Here is an 18,011-nt window from a genome sequence, read left to right as displayed (position 1 = left end):
ACGCTGTGATCAGCAGCAGCCTCTGTTCCTTCCACGGAGAGACCCAAGCCTCCTCGGGCAAGCCGAGTTTCAGATTCAGCTCCACCCCAAGAGGGTGAATCAGCTCATGCTTTCTGTTGATGATCTCAAAGGCTGACATCAGGCTAACAGAAGTGTAGCATTAGGTCTGTTCAGTCACCCAGGCAGGCATCTGTGCTTTCCTGCCCTGCGATACTGCTGCCTCCACAGTGCCCTTCTGCAGGCATCGGGAGAAGCTTTGTCACACTTAGAAACAGATGCAATCGGAATCACTTAATGGTTGTTGCGCTTCCTAATTGTTGTGGGCAATTTCTCTACTTCGGAGAGCAAATTGACTTCCCTTTACTGGAGGGATCTAAATTTAGAAACGTTGAACAAGATTTTTGAGTAGAGAAACAGAGCTCGATCGATGATGCAGGGCCGAGCAGGACAACTTGTCTTGCTTTTGCACAGCTACAGACTGCGACACCAGTTACCGCTGGCCTAATCAGTGGTTGAAATTCAGAAGTCCCAGTATTAAAATATAGTCATCCCATTGTGTGGGAAAGACAACAAACATTTTCTGTGGGTACCAAGTGCAAGGGTACGTGTTAGGAGGCTCTGATGTCACTTTAGAGGAGACGAAGCACAGACCACAAAAAAGTGCACTGGCTTTCCCTGGCTCAAAGAGCAAACACGAGGCAGAGGGGGCAGCAGAATTCATGTCTCCAGACTTCTTTATCAGTATCGGCTTTAAACAGCACCACAGTTACCTGCTTCTATCATCTACTTTTTCAGTGTGTTGAATCACAATTGCTAGTGCCTTCTTGCAGCCACAACAGCACCTAAAATAGATTATTCCCAGAGCTGAAGCTGACACCAACCCATAAAGCTGATGAGCAGACGCGCCCAGTAATGGTCATTTTGGCTCATAATTACAATAGAAAATTGAATTTAAAAAAAAAAAAAGGGATTAAAAATGATTTCTCAACTCTGAATGAAAATTATCAGTCCTAACTCAACTCCAACTTCCCTCCCACCCAGCTGTGGACATATACTCCATTTCTCCCCTGCCATTTGACATTCCATTCCCACCCTGTCTGGCCTAATTATGTTGCCCATTTGCTGCCACCACTCTACCCCAGGGGTTTAACAACAAAGACCCAGAGGCACAAGAAAGTATGTTGGGCCAAAGGGAGTGCACTGCTAATGCAGAAAATGTTCTCTGTCCCCAAGATATGCTCTTGCTTTCAAGTGAACCAGCTATCAAATATTTCTCCAGTTGTCCTTTGTTAAATCAATAATTGGGAAAGCAACCTCCAGCTAACATCTCTAGGAAGGACACAGTGTTATTCAAGGCTGCAGCATTACAGATAAGCAAAGGAAACTGAATGCTGGAAAAAGACAAATAAAACCCGTACATCAAGTGGAAAAGAGGAAAATGTGGGAATTAGCTTGAAATGGTGTTGTGTGCCCTTTCTCCCTCCACAACAAGTCATAGCTCTAGACTAATGCCATTGCAAGCTGCCAGCTCAGTCCCTTGGGCAGGGACAGGAGCCCAACACTCACAAACCAGCCTCAAGGAGCAGCAGAGCCCTCTGTGATGCTACTTATTTCTGAAACAAGAAACATCTGGCAGCACCCTTTTTTAAAGCATTTGATTCACACAGAGGCTTTTGTGAAGAGCTGGTCCTTGAAGGCCAGGCTTTGGCTGATTTTGTGCTACGCATGGTCCTGTCTGCGAGCCAGCAGGACTGCTGAGCTCGTGTTGCAGTCACTCCAGAGCTCAGTTTGGGTTTCTCTCCTCCACCCAACCATTAACTTTTCCAAAATTTGTACGGGGACTTCATGTATTTGACACCTTGGCCCTGCAGCTGGGTGCTGCCCAGAAGAGGCTGGGGAGAGCCCCTGGGCAGGAAGAGCAGGTGGGGTTGTTGGTCATCTGAAACTCATTTGTGGCCATTAATGAGACAGTCTGGATGCAGAATGGGAATTTATGCTGCAGGAAACAGTTACCTTATTCGCAGCCAGATCTTATTTCTTACCTCCCTAAAGAGTTTCTACTGACCGATTAGATACTGAGCCAAACCAGCCTTTGCCCTGACCTGAGAGCTGCACATTCTTCTACCTCAGCTTTGCAAGGGCTAGAGGCACCGCAGAGTTATCTGTCCCTGCCTTCCCAGCAAGGGCTAACATCTGCTCACCTAGGCAGCTCAGAGAAAACAGAAAAAAAAGGACAGAAATGCAACCATGACATGTTGAAAGGATTATGCATACCACAGCTGATAACATTAGACAGCTAAAAGCTATCAGCACAAGTCTCACAGGTCACCATATTCTCTTTTATCTTTTTCCCTATCAAAATTTACTTTAGCAGATTCACCTTTTATTCCTCCTTCCCCTGGAGGGGCTGATAGATTTATAAATGAGTAGACAAGCAGGACAGAATGGCACAAGAATGTCAGGGACTGGTACTGTAGGGCTGCAGGAACAGGGGGCAGCAGGATCTTCTATCCAACACAAGCCATAGGAGATGCGCTCCACATGTTTTTTAAATTAAAAAAAAAAACAACCTAAACAACCTGTGGCTTGCTACGTTGGGGGGGGGTGTGGGGTGAGGTGGGGGAGAAATATTGGGACCATTTATTTGGTTTAACTACTCTGGTCATATGAGCCCACTCAAGAGATAGCTGAGCTAAAGGTGGCAGAACCAGCATCTTCCAGGTACCCAGAGCAATAGTAAAAGCTTTTAAAGAGTAGCAGGCAATTTTGTTTCTCTTCCTTTTTCCTTAAAATAAAAAAGCTAGGACTAGAAATTATAGATCATTTCTTTTACAGAGAGACATCTCCTTTCATCTTAAAGATAGTGCTTTCCTTTTGAAACATAAAACTTATCTTTCTATCTGTCACAGAGGTCTCTGGGGGAAAAAAGAAAGTGCACCTTTGAATTAACCTTAGAATGATTTCTTTTGTTAAAGACAAGCCGACTTCAAATGAAAATAGCATTACTTATAGCAAATAGTTTGGTGGGGGTTTTCAAATTCACATTTACTCTTAATTACAATTAGGCCTTCATTATATTGTAAAAACAAACAAAAAAAAAACAAACCAAACTGACAAACCAAACCAAAAACCAATAAAGAAGAATCTTTTTAATCTGCTACTTTTCATAGACTTATCAAAGAACTAAAGAACACCATTTCTTCTCCCAGAGACAAGGCAAAAAATTGTCACACTATCTGAAACAAAATAGCAAAGAATCACCCCGAGGCCAAAAACCATCAACACAGCAATAAATCTCAAAAATTGCTTCCTTGGCAATTTGGGGGAAAAGGAAGAAAGTCTTGAGTTTACAACTGAAAGAAATCTCCCCATATTACATATAAGACATATTCCTGAGCCACAAATAAATATTTGCTGACTACTGTTAAATCACAAGTCTTCTGCAAGCCAGCACACAGGAGGTACACAGATTACTTCGACATATCTGTCATAAACTATAGACTTGCATAAGCCCGCTGTAAATCCCCTATCTTTCCCATTGAGAAAGCATCGTCTGAGGTGCCAGATCCATTAAGTCTCACACTGTGATGACAAGACTTACGTTCACGTCCCTTGGCACCTCCAAGGGCTGAGGCACTGGAAAGTGGAGCCATGAGGACAACCTTCCTCCTGGCAGGACAAAGTTGCACCTCAGGGAAGACACAGCTGGGCAAACAAGTCCAAGCAAATTCTGTTCTGTTCTACCTTGGAATGTTTCCAACGGTGTATAGACATGCTTGCCTGTTTGATGGGAAGGTGGCAATCAAATGGGTTTAATTTCTTCCTCTAACAGTTTATTTTGAGAATGAGGCAAGTGTCACCTCCCCACCATTTAGAACCAACAGCTCCATGGAGCAAAGACTTCCTTCCTACCAAAAGCATAAATCACCCTCTGCCAGCGAGCTCTGGATGGTCCATTGCAGCCAGTGAGATGTTATGCTTGGAACATCTGACTGCAAGCACAGAAAAGCCGGTATCCAAGCAAGTTGGTAGTGCATGGCTGTACAAAAGCAATGAATGCTATTACATATTTTCAAATGCTTGCAGGCCTAGGAAGTAAGTGCATTATCCACCAAAAGAGACACAGAGATTCAAAGAAGCTACGTGACTGTCTGTAGACCACAGACAGAGGATTATACTTCTTCAGTTTATTCCTAACATCCATTTGTGCAAGCCCTTAGTGCAGGCCGCACACAAACTTCATTCATGCATTGCTGTTGTACCAGTCACTCGTGAAGCCACAAGCAGCTCGGCAACATGACTCCTCACCGGCCTGCACCAAACCACTGGCAGCATCTCACCTGACAAGAAGTCAGGATCTGCAAGCTTCCAACATATACGGTATTAAAGATAAAATGGGCAGTGTAGAAGTATGTCAAATTCACTCTGCATTCATGCATAAGGTGATAAAAAGCAAACTTAAGCTAATTAGGAATCAACCCTAGCGATTCATTCCTTCACAGGAAAAAAATCTGGTGATGTAAAGCTCGCAGAAGCAAGCATTGGGTGCTCCCCAGTCCCGCCTCACTGGTGCGGGCACAGACAGGCCATTGCAGAGCTGTGCCATGCTCCATGTACCAGCAGCATGGTCTCCTTTAGGTCACCAGCAGAAATCGGGATGGGACATGTACATCTTTGTCTTCTGTGGCCAAACAGGAGGGCATGTGGAGCTGTGGCTGTTTCGCTCTGCTACCTGTGCCACCACAACCGAGCGAACGGTGCCAAAAGTCAGGTGTCAACAGATGGTCTGAAAAACTCAAACATTTGCTAAGGAAAAGGTAACTGCCCAGCTTCAAATCTGGCTCAGACACCAAGCTTAACCAGCTTGCTCCTACAAAAAGAGCCACAAATTCTGTAATCACTACAATTTATCAGTTTTGTTCTTTCATCTCATTAAAAAAAAAAAATCAGCATCTTCAGTAGTGCCAGCTGCTTGAATGTCAGGCTTAGCAACTCACTGTCTTCCTAAAATAGCTCAGTTTTCCTTGGTGATCATCTAGTTCTGATAAAATCACCCACAGTTACTACTCACTAAAATTAAGCAAATTTTATACTTCACAGATAGCCCAAAGCCATGGAGATTTACAATACTATTTTGACCATCACTGCTCACTACTTACTAACTGACATGTTGATCCTATTTCCAGCATTTGGCAACAAAAAAACCTACTTTCCAGTTCACCAGCAGCAGCACCTATTCAGAAACTGGTGTAGAGGCAAACATGTACCAGTCAGAAGTTGAATCAAAACCCCTGAAAGTATCCTTGGCTTCCTAACCTGGGATTATCTTAAGAGAAATCCTTGGCACATATCTCAGACCGCCCTAATGAGATCGTTCACTTTCCGTTTCCAGAAGGAGCAAGTTCTGGTCTGTACCACTAGGTAAAACAGCGTATTTTTCAGAATGCTGAAAGCAGCTAAAAACTCTGTTTACATCAATGGGAACTGTGGATGCCCAAACACTCTGGCAATCAGGCTCTCAATCATGGGATAAAAGCAGAAAGCAGTTGTTTCCCAATCCCATAACCCACAGCAGGCCACAGAAGTGTATTCTACCAACATTTCACTTTTTATTTTAGTATCTTAAAGTAAAAATTTGATATCTATTATTTTTGTTTTCCCTGTAGACCTCAGCTACCCATCCATTCATCTGTGTGTTTACGGTCTTTCTTATCCAGGTTTCTAAAATTCCCTGAAGACGTAAACTCATTTTCCCAATCCTTAATCTCTGCAGCCTCTAATTCCACTTGACGAGCCGATTTGAGCAGAATGCAGGAGCACACGAGTCTTTGAAAGAGAAGCGGAACATTCCAAAAGGAAACAGGAAAGTCAACAAATGGCTCCAGGAATTAGAAAAATGCTTTTAACCTTGAGGTTGTTTTTCCCCTTTTCCCTTTCACTCTGTGACTGCAGGCTGCTTCACTGCATGGGCGGGGAGGGAAGGTAAAATTTAAACACATGCACACTGCTTGCAGTACGTACCAGCGTGATCTTTGTTAAAGCAACTCTGTTCATGGTGAGTTTGCTCTTAAGAGGTAACACTGGACAAGAGGATCCTAATAAAAATCACGCAATAGTTTGGCACCCTAATGTTTAACTAAGACCAACTAGGAACAACGAGCATCATCATCTCCCTCAGCTGTAAATTTCTTGGTCCTCATTTCACTTACCCTCTCCTTTTCACCCTACTATTATGCCTTTCATTTCTGAATGGGTCTTGAAATATTAACTCAAATCAGAAGAAGTAATTCAGTGTTAATGTGCTGAAAATGGCAGAACTACCTACCCCTATGAAAACTACCTACCTAGCGTGACAAAATTCCTGCAGGAGTTAAGAGCCTGTTTGGTGAGAGGCTGAATATCTCCACGGTGAACCAAATCAGAACTACTTCAGCTATGGCTGTATTTACTCCGAGTACCACACTCCAAACCTGTTACTTCAAACATCTACCAAGAAAAAAAAAAACCTGATGCAAAAGGTATTTTGATAGTTCTTGTGTTTGCGTTTTTAATTCAGAACGGCAATCGCATACAGACAGACTGAGGAAGGTTTCTTCTGCTGCTTGTTTGTTTGTTGGCTGGCACAGCGAGCACCCTGGGAAGGCTTTCGTGGTTCTTCCAGCCCCGCCAGGGACCCACAGCTGATCCGCTTGCAGCGCTCAACAGAGCAGAAACGCGTCCGGCGAGGCACACAGGGCTCCCCCCCTTCCTCCAGCTTTGGCTAAACAGAGTCTTTCTGGCTTATTACTCTCTCCCCGCAGCAAACATTAACAACAGAAGCAGCATAGAAAAACCTCGCTGCTAAGGATTAAGAACATCAGTCCTGACCTTCTCTCTGTGTGGAAGGAATTCAAGTGGGCCCTCAGGAAAATGAAAGCAGGATTCGTTTTAAATGGACCTTTCATGAAAATGACTGTGGTTTCCAGCTCGTCAGATAGACTCTGTCGATAAATAGCCTTCTTCATCTTGCCGTGCCTTTGAAGCAGGTATTGTTCTGGAAGTATTGTGGCATATGAATTTTGCTAGGCGTACTTTCTAACTGTGCTGATACGACTGTAGAATATTATAAAAGGCAATTGTTCCCCAGAAAGGTCCGTAAGCTATGATTTATTAATGAAATGCCAAACCTGGGAAACGAGGCAAAGGTCTCAGGAGTGTAGGGTAAAGTAAATAGCATGACAGAATACACATAATGAGTGCTAGGAAAAACAACAGAAACATACACACAAAGAGAAGGCGCAAATCCATTTCTCTCGATGGTATTAAACATTGTCAGCTAAGAAATATAGTCTGTGAGTGACTGAGGAATATGCTTAGATGATATTCATACATATAAACCACCGGGTAAATGGCAATACGATGCCAATTACAGCACAAATTAGAGTCATAATAATTTGGTATAAAATGCCTTGTCTTGGCTAAGAAGCAGTATGCAGAGAAATATAGAGGCAGCGGTACCTTAAAATTAGACCCGAAGTAAAAAACAACCAACTGTAGCATATGAAAGAACAGGATAATAACATATATCTCAGTTGCACGTAATGAATATAACCTGAGAACCATCACAATTTCCTGTACCATATGTAGCCATGTCGCACACAGCAGCAAAGTATGTTCTTTAAAAAGATGTATCCTAGAGGAAACTAGAGATTATTTTTTTTTAATTGATGTGAAACATAAGCAGCACTCCCTCCTCAGACATGAGCAAACTGTTGCACACCGTTACGTGTTCCTGCTGAACAAGTAGAAGGTGCTGTGAACCACCATAAGGTACCTCCGTAGCGTTGCTCACGAGTATAAACACAAGACGAGGGCCAAGCAGTATGAGGTGCAATAAATTCCCCCAGACTGGTCAGGTACAAAAGCTACTGTTTCAAATTAGTTTCCCAAATATCCTTGCTCTGAATTACCCCATAGTGGGAAAACTCATGTGTGCGCTATCAGCCCTCCATATATCAGGTACCACATCAAAAGTGGAATCCGATCCATCTCTGTACATACGTTCACAACTACAACTACGGGACAAGCTGCATTTTAATCACACTGCTAATTAAGCAGCGACCTAAAAATGCCATGCAGAGTGGCGTTTCAAACATCTGAAGGGTTTTCCTTTCACGCTCATTGAATTATTATGACATCAAAGAAGTCACTGTCATCCTGACGATACGCCAAGAATTGTTGTCCTCTCTCTAGTTCACCAGGTGCTCGCTGTTTCTTCCAGCATAGAAAGGCAGCGCTATGGGCCCTTGGGTACGCTAGTGGCCATTTGAACCATCACACAGATTACTTCTCTGGCCTTGTAACTGGCGTGCTTGGCAACCAACCAGAGAGTGCTTCATCCATTTCACTGGTACCTTTGTAATCTACCTACTCCCAAAGCTGGAAGACAGACCACGTCCATTCCTTGCAGCTGAGGCTGTCTTTGAAAATGAACAATAAACAAATCTCATCCTCTTTTCCCAACTAGTATTGTATCTCTGGGATGCAGGCGTTTGCAATAGCATCCCCAGCCTTTGTCACATCTCCGCCACTCTACTCAAAGCCCAACCAGACTGGGTGAGGAAGTTCACCGCAAAGACCTGTGCAGAACCTGAGGATTTTGAGACCTGCCAGTGTCTCCTGGTGCCTTGGCTAAAACAACTCAAGAGAGGCCAATTTGCAGAGCATGCTGGGCACCTGCATGGTGAAAAATCAGATCTCAAAGGTTTTTGAAGAGCTGCTTAACGATGGACTGCAACTTTACCACATTAGTCACTATGAAAAAATCTCGGCCAGAGATGGCAGCAAGGTCCTTTACCCCCACAGTAGAAGGTGCGCCAAGGAGCAAGCCTTGTCTTTACTCCCGTCAGGCCTCCTGAAGACTGACATTAATTGTCACATGTGGTAGGGATGGCTGCAGCAAGAGACAAGCATGGCTGTGCACCTAAACGCTGTGCAGAGCAACAAGTCCTGCTTGGGGAGCTGCTCGCACGGAGCTCTCTGGCCGATAAGCAAGAGGGATTAGCACTATGCACACGGAACGACCCAGCGAATGGAAGGTATATACAAGGAATTAACTAAGCAATTTTCCAAGCGACTTCATCCTTATGTAAGAAGAAGAACAGCAGCGAAAGTGCATGAGGAGGATGAGGAGTGAGGCTTCTCTCTCCAAACAATAATGAACCAGAGAGCTGCTTTCTCTGTTGCTGCAGTTTTCAGCATCAAAACCCCCATCTAGTAACAGACGTGTTCCAAGCAAAGCACTGTTTCTTCTCTTTCTGAGGTATAACTAACGTTCACAAAATGAAATGGAACAAGAAAGCTTCATGCCTTAGATGTCCTTTCTCAGCACTACACATACATGCCAACAGGGTTATTACCCTAATCACAAACGTCAACAACAAATTAGCCCTGTTTAAAATTCAGTGGCAACAAAGGCGGAAATCCAATACATGTGTTCTCTAATTACAGTCCACCTAACACATTCTGCGAGTCTCCTGTAAGCTTGTTTTGTGAATGCACACGCATCACCTCTTCCCACTGAAAATCAGTTCAGTGTTCGCTGCACAAATGCCTTCACTTCTGCCAAAATACTTTCTAGCATTTCCATTCTCCATGCCACAGAAAGCAAAGTGTTAGTGCCAGTGACAATGAATATGAGGTTTTGTCCTCTCTTACCCCTGCACACCTACACGCTCAAATGAAAAGGCACACAAACTGCTTGCCTGTTCACTTTAAAACCATTCCCTAGAAAATTGCAAGCTATTGCTTCCAGGTTAGACTTTGCAATGAAAAAGGAGAGAAAAATGGCTGCTAAGACAGTTTTGTGTGTTTGCTTCAAAAAGAAAACAGAACATCTTACACTTTATGAAATGTGAAAAATCAACTGATGCATCACATGCTGCCTACAAGCTGCAAAATACTGAGGAAATAGCCTGGCTAGGGCTTGACTGAAGGGTGGCCCTCGCTGGGGGGAGCAATGTCATATGAAAGGCCGCTGTCGTTGCATTTGGAAAGAAGCTTTCTTAAGAGCCTAATATAATGAACGGTGCCTGTAGTTCATGTGTCCTGAACTTCCCTCTCCTCATTGTAGAAGGCATTCCTGAGAGTGTTCGAAGCCAAACAGGATAATTTATTTCCAGGCAATGCGCCTCTTCCTACTGTTTGCTTTCCTCAATAATTCATACTACTCGGCACAACACAATCATCTTCATATTGCTTAATGGCAATATCACAATCAGGTTGTTACAAGAGTTGCTAAAAATAAAAATAGAAAATAGCTTCAGAAATTTAGAATTTTCTGAACAGCAGAATATTTCAGCCACCTCTAATTATACCTAGGGCTGGGGGAAGCATGTCCAAGGTGACCCCCAGGAACCATTACCAGTTCCATGCTCACAGTGGGTTTGCTGGGAGGCTGCGAGCGGAGACTGATTAGAGCACTTTGTCAAGAATAGGTGATGGTTCTAGTCTTACTCATGTTAGACACAAAAGCAGATCACTTCAGATCCAATTTATTCCATGTTGGGGGTTTCCAGGGATAAACACAAAGGAATCTACAAGATGAATTTCAAAGCATCCAGTAAGTAAATGCCCGGAGAGTGAAATTCATGTTGCTTAACACAACATTAACAATGGTTAAGAGCAAAGCAGTGAATTTATTCTCACAAAAAAATAGAAGCTGCAGCTTCAAATCAAACAGTGGTATTCATAAATCCAGACTGAATTGTTTTGCCTTTAAGAAAAAAAACAGAAGGCATAAAAATATGATAAAATCTAGAGATTTAATGCACAAAGTGTTTTGAAATATTTTGTTTTGCAGTTTGACAGAAGACAAACAATTCAGTTACCCAAAGGAATCCTTCTGGATTACTGTTTTACCCAAAATAAAATAACACAAAATGTCTTTGGATAATCCTGAAAAATTTTTTTCCCAGCAAACCAACAACATTAATCTTACACATTCCGACACAGGAGAAGAAATAAAAAGCAACTGAAACTTCAAAGAACACGGGATAAGATTTTTCAGAAGTGTTCAGTACTGGGCTAATGAGAATTTTATCATTAACTTCCCTGGGAACAGGATTAGGTCTAATACAAACACTTCTGAATATCTCTAGCAGTGAGTAATGAAAGCAGGAGGAATACAAGATGATGTATGACCTGCAGGTAGAACTAGTGAATACCTAATAGGGTATTTTCCCATATTTCCCATACAGCATCTGTCAATGTATAATCTAAATTAATACTCTGCAGTCTCAAGCTGTTTGGTTCATTTTCTGTCTCTTATCAGGAGCACAGAGAAGACTGCTAGGGTAGACTGAAGCATGTACATGACCTGCTCATTTTAGCATAACGTAGGTATTAAAACCCTGTCAATCCCCTACTATGCTTTTCAGCGATATGTATGTTTAAGGAAGAGAAACTTTTGTACTATTTTCAAAAACGGTTACCGACACCTTTCCTATAGAAGCTTCCACAACACAACTGGAGGACGAATAGCTTGTAACTCCCTAGGATCCACAAAAAAACCCTTTCAGGTAAGTGTATATCTGATCTCTGACAAGTCTACTACAACCTCACTTTCATTTCTGCAATATAATTAACGGTGGATCTGAAATGCTGAATTGTGAAGCATGGCTGACCAACTATATTATTTACACGAAATAACAATTTCCAGATCATTTCAGATTTCCCACATTCCATTACTCCGCTGACAGGAAATCTTCTCATCAAACTGTATCCAACATTTAGGTTTTAGAAGCATAGCAAAGGTACAAATACAAGAATTGATTTCACTTTCAAATGGCTCTGCAGATGACAGTTCCCATCCCTGTTTAAAGCAAGTGACAAAGAGCCTAATGACTATGGGAGAGGCAGAGATACTTAACAACTTCAGTGGGGTTTGGATCATTAACAGTAATTGAATGCAGGACTCCAGGCCAAGTTTTGCCCTCAAATCAGACCAATTAGAGACTGAGACATTCAGCCAGAGGGACATTTTCATCTGTTAAGCTTGCTTGCGTTAGTTATGTAGCGGTATGGTTTTTTCACCTCAATCCAATGCATTTGAGGGGAAAACTCGCATTTACTGACCATTTCATCTGAAGATTAGGAAACAAAAGATTTTAAACAAAACATTGTATTGCGTGCCTTTCAGTGTTACCTTGAATGCAGCTATGCAGTGCAGGCTGAGTAACGTCATCACCAGCACCAGGAACACCGTAGCTAAGTTCCTCACATCCCAGACGGACTCAATCAAAGGGATGCTACCGACCTGCCAGTCATAGCACAGGGTGATGGGTGCCAGCAGAAGCCATGCATTGAAGGCCAGAAGGTAGGAATACGTTAGAAACCTGTAAAAGAAACCAGGTAACATAACAGATGGAATGACTGCCAACACATGAAACATTTTCCTTTGGCAATTATCACTTACTATATGGGAGGAGGAAAAAAAAAAAATTAGCTCTGCACACACAGGCAATACTATACCTCTCTGTCAATAAAGAGATGCTAACATAGGTAAGGGGCACTTCAACAGGTCATTTAAAGGAATAACATAAGATCAATAACATTTATGTGGTTTCTATGCACCAGACTTTGGAAAACTAAGACATTTTCATCTCCTATTCAAATGCTAGATTTTTGAAGTGACTTTCTACCAGCTTCAACAATAAATGAATGATAACTGCGCAGGTACATACATATATTGAACTGTTTCACAGTTCACTGCCTCACTCCTGAAATACAAAATATCCCTCTAGCTGGCTTTAACTTACAATTTAGGACTTCTCCTATGTCCACAATATTGAGCAATTAAAGTCAGACCTCTTTATCTTTTCTCTTTGCATCCTGGCACAGAGAGAAAATACAGAAGAAAGGAGGCACAGGGTGATTCTTGGCTGATCCCATCACAGCTTATTAGGGCTGGGGACAGCTTGCATGAGACGTGCCACAGAAGCAGTGGAGAAGTAGAGAGCCTTTCAAATTGTTTTAATCTTCATTAATTGGTATTCTCAATAGAGAGGAAATTAATGGCGAATGGAAATGGGGAACATGCTGCCCTCTGGGAAGTATGCAGGGCTTTCAGAAGACTGAACAAGAACAGTATGTGTGCAACTAGGCTAAAGAAAACAAGAAAAAAAATCAAAAGGGAAACAAGAAAAAAAAAAAAATCAAACCAAGATCCCTTCTCCCCTTCCCCCCCTGCCTTTTGCTGCTTGGCACCTACTTGCATCTCCCTCAAACCACATTTACAAAAGTTCAAATACTTTTGTATGCAAGAGGCTAGAGATTATTCCAGCAATCATGAAGTCAACCAAGCAGAATTGCGACAGCCTTAGAACAAACAAATCCTTCCTTGGTTTGCAAATGGAAAAATCTACACTGTCTACAGCACCAAAGATGGCAAATACTCAAAAAGAAATGAAGTTATATTCTATCCTGCATAGGATTCCTTCCATCTGAGCCTGCTTTGGCTGTTGTTATCATACCCAGTTGCCATGGTACCTTAGCAGGTTTATTAAAATGATAACAAAGGACTCCTAAGAGATGTAGAGCCATGTAGACAGAGGGTTGTCTCACTCACCATGTAGGAACATGCCTCTTTGGGGTCAAAATGCAGCCCCTTACAACAGTACCTACAACACTATATTATATTTACAGTAGAAGGGGTAAGACACCAAAGCTAAATGTGACTCCAGGCAGGCAGGACAGAAGTTCCCAGATGGGTGTTGGACCAAGACACAGGGATGAAACAGGCCTAAATTCTTGTGAAAACATTTTTAAATAACGACAAACATTTAGGATATCAGTTTCTTTCTCATCCGAAAAACAAACGTCTCCAGGAGCACAGCCACCTGAAAGCAGGGAGGCTTACATAGCAGGAGTAATGTTGCATTGTAAACAGTGGAAAAGGCACATTCTCTTTTCCCCGCAAATCTTTCTAAGCTCCCAGTTCTCACGGAAAATGGAATATTCCCGCATTTTTAAGGTTTTCAGCCATTTGGTACATTTCTCTTCCATCCCTCCATTTTCCTCCCCTTCCCCACCCTGAGATAGCAAACAAAGGGAAAAAAGAGAGAAAACTGATTTTCTCTCTTAACAGAGGCAGTGATTAAAAGGCCAGTTTCTATTGAAGAAAGCATCCCTCAAAAACATAATCTAATTCTACTCAAACTCTTCTTACAATTTTGACTGTTCACTATTTCTAAAGAAACAAATATGTCTTTTCTAGTCCCCAAGCCAATCTTTTCTGGCCCGCGTTAGAGAAACACAGCAACACAAAATCTGGTGGAGTTTAATCACGCCAAGGCGCTCACTCGTGATGTTACCTGTGGCCTGGCCCCAGCCCTGCTCAGCTGCGATACAAAACAGACTTCTGTATCAGTCTGAATACAATGTCAGTTCAGAAAAGGTTGCAGCGTTTATTTACAGCTACTTACTTAAAAGCCAAACTGAGATCCGTTTCCAGCTTTACTTTCAAAATAAAAAGCATGTCCATTTATATCAATCTGAATAATGTCATGGCATACAATTTTGTTACAAGTGTGTGTATGAGACAGGATTTTCAGAAGCGCTGAGTTAGTTTTGCACTTGATCTCTTAGGAGAGCCCAGTTTTTGGAGGAAGTGTCCTTCTATGGCCTTGCATATTAACATTTTCAATAAGCATCACAACATTCATGGAAGTTTGTGTGCAAACCACAATGCGCACCAGAAACCCTCCCCTACTTACTCAGGCTAGGCTGCTAGGCAGGAAGGAACGTGACAACATTTGGGATCTTTGCGAACTGCAGCATTACGGTTATCTTCACTGATACAGCAGGAGCTGATAAATCATTACGCAGCACAGAATAAATAAACACAGTTTGCTGCCATAACAAATTGAGTCAGCTGAACCAATTTTAAGAGGAATTCAGGCTAGCCAGATTAGTGAGCGTTAAAGCATTTCTGATGGAAGGTTAGGACAAACTGCTGTTGAAGATGAGACGACAGGCTCCAGGACGTGCACTGATGAAGAAAGGTTTGTAAACAAGTCTCTCTTCCCCTGTGCTTGTGGGCTTTCCATCTTCCTCAGGAGCCATATGCACAACTCACTGCCAGAGGCAGGTCCCAGAGGAGACGGACAATTGCTCCGTTCCATTACGCAATAATTAGTACCTTAAATATGCTCTGACAACAATGATGAACTATTTAAAAGCCTGTGACAGTCATTACCATCTATGTATGGTCAAATGGTTTGCCTCTCCAGATATCCTACTGGAGAACCCTTGGCCATGCCTCTCGCTGTCAAGCCTGAATGCCGTCACTGAACATGCACGTGCCAACAGCAGACACGGAAGCAGGATCCAGGAGGGTGCTGCCTGATGTTAGCAGGCATTAGCAAGCTTCAAGAAAGCCTTGAGCGAGCTCTGATCGAAGCAAAAGTTTGGATATGCTTTCAGCATTGGTAACCTGTCCTTGAATCACAGAATCGTTTAGGTTGGAAAAGACCTTTAAGATCATCAAGTCCAACCATTAACCTAGCACTGCCAAGTCCACCATTAAACCATGTCCCTTAACACTACATCTACCTGTCTTTTAAATACCTCCAGGGACAGGGAGTCAACCACTTCCCTGGGCAGCTTGTTCTAATGCTTGACAACCCTTTTGGTGAAGAAATTTTTCCTGATATCAAATCTAAACGTCCCCTGGAGCAACTTGAGGCCGTTTCCTCTCATCCTATCACTTGTTACTTGGCAGAAAAGCCTGACCCCCACCTCGCTACAACCTCCTTTCAGGTAGTTGTAGAGAGCGATAAGGTCTCCCCTGAGCCTCCTCTTCTCCAGGCTAAACAACCCTGGCTCCCTCAGAATGCGATGGATGGCTGTATAAAACAAGGCACTACAAACTATCGCTATTCTAGGTACCAGGAACAGAAAAAAACCAAGATGCTAATAATAGTTACTGACAATTCAGCACTGCTTTTTACTTATGGCTCTCTAAAGCACACGATATTCCTTTACATGCGTGTGACTCTCATATCACGAGGCTAACCAGGGAGAAAACTAAATGCAGTAGAAACTTTGGAAGAACCCTCTCACCAAAGCTGACACCTCAAGGAAATAATTTGCAAATTTTGGAAAGACTTGAAGATTCATGGAATCATTGCAGGAGCTAATTACATTTCAGCAGCCTACCTGCAAATGGCAACAAAAGTATTTTCTTTTAATTAGTTGACTAAGTGAATTACATTTCAAATTAATGATCTTCTCTATATTGCTGTTCATGTCTGCTGGAATTCCAGGGGAGAAAAATCCTTGCCTGTAACATCTCTCCCCCTATCAATTAATCCCAGGCAAGACAGACTATTACTGGTAAGGTGATTGGAAGAATCTGCCTCTTAATTGGCAATCAGTTTTCCCCCAGACTGGTTAACAGCATTTGCATTACAGCAGAGTCATTTTTTTTTATTTGCAAATTGCACATGGAAATCCGAGTTTCAGCGGGTATCAAGTGTTTCTTTTTACTTCTCAGCATCTCTGGCATGTTGAGAAAAACAGAGCTCCTCCTGTAGGTAGCAGGTGTTGTCATGGCAATCCAGTTTGTTTAGTTTTAAATTTTTTTGTTTAAATGTACTGTTGTGTGCTTCGTTTGAGACAAATACAGGATGACTCATATCTAGAACCTGTTGCAGAAAACAACTATCTGAACTGATTGCTTCTGCTGCAAAAATGAAAGTGAAGGGTGCTACTTAAAGCCATAAACAATACGACAGAAAAATACTTGAGGGATTGTCTGTTACCCTTTGCTGTAATAGAGACTAACAAGCTTGCAAAAGCCCTAGTCTCAGCTCTGCCAAACCCGGGCAATCAGAGCACATGAGCATTGTGAGACTAGCTAAAAAAATACAAGATCTACAGAAATGTATGAGGAGTTTCATTTGCTTTCTGATTTTGGAGCATTTTAAGCTTTTTTCCCCAGCTCCCAGAGACTGTGATTATAGATTTCTCCCTAAAACTGTGCTACACGAGTGATCACAAGACTCAGACCATGCCCCACCAAAGCTGCATGGAAAAGCTGGGGCCAGCGACCCTATTCTTTCTAGGTGCATACAGTTGTGCAACCTACCACCTACCCAGCTCTGGGACAACCCATCCCATTCCTGACAACCAACCTTACCGCCAAAGACCCAGCAGGGTATCCACCTGCAAGTGAAAGATTTTCCTGCACTGGGGATTTTAGCAAGGCAAAGGCAAAATATTCTCCCGGTTGGGAAAAAAATGGACCTATCTAGAAGACAGGTGATAACAGTGCACTTAACTCGTATTTGAGAAAAGAAGGGGGTGTACAAAGGAGAGGGAGGTCTGAAACAGAAGCAGGAAGACAGTTGTTGCCCTTTCAGAAATCACAGACCTTGTTAATGCTCTCCTAAGAAGAAGACCTCCACACTGCCCGGGACTCAGGGAGGTTTCAGTTCACTGTAAGGGTGAGAAGAGTTCCTTTATTAGGGAAAAGAGCTTCTTACTTGCATTAACAGCTGAACCTGATTGCAGCTCAAGGCTCTCTTCATCCTCTACAAAGCCCTAAAACCAAGTGTGTTTGATAAGCCACTTCACAATAATGTTCTCCTAGGACACATGTGGCTGCAATTATAACCAGGTGGTGGTATTTAAGGATATTGTATTAAAATTATATGTATTTGTGCTTCCCCTGGGGAACCGCCAGTCCAGTCATACCTTCCCACATGAGTTTATTTTCCTGCTCTGTATATTGTCAGCCTAAACATTTTCTTTGCATAGCCTTAGAAGAAAAATCATACTCTGTCTATCCAGCACACGCGGTGATGGTGGAGTAAGACTACACAAACCAGCAACAGACAGACTAATTCCAATTTAACATCCAAGTGCAAGTATCAGCTAGACAGAAAATACTTGTAATTGGAAAAAGTGCCTGTGTATTCTCTTTCATCAAAACTTCTGCATCTAAGGGGAAAGAGTTGCCAGTCAGTAGA

At 42.5% G+C, this 18,011-nt stretch overlaps 1 protein-coding gene across 2 annotated transcripts in view; it reads right to left on the bottom strand.

Moving 5' to 3' along the window:
• Positions 1-18,011, bottom strand: part of TMTC1 (transmembrane O-mannosyltransferase targeting cadherins 1) — a 150,442-nt gene that overhangs the window by 66,836 nt on the left and 65,595 nt on the right. For both annotated transcript variants that reach the window (XM_087767160.1, XM_087767159.1), the window contains exon 8: positions 12,185-12,374. In XM_087767160.1, the coding sequence (XP_087623286.1) occupies positions 12,185-12,374 (190 nt within the window). The remainder of the gene's footprint in view (positions 1-12,184; positions 12,375-18,011) is intronic.

Source organism: Nipponia nippon, unplaced genomic scaffold, assembly GCF_047370975.1.
Source record: "Nipponia nippon isolate SJK-2023a ecotype South Korea unplaced genomic scaffold, ASM4737097v1 scaffold_3, whole genome shotgun sequence".
Lineage (NCBI taxonomy): Eukaryota > Metazoa > Chordata > Aves > Pelecaniformes > Threskiornithidae > Nipponia > Nipponia nippon.
Note: the sequence above shows the minus strand (reverse complement) of the source record. Positions and strands in the feature narration are given on the sequence as shown.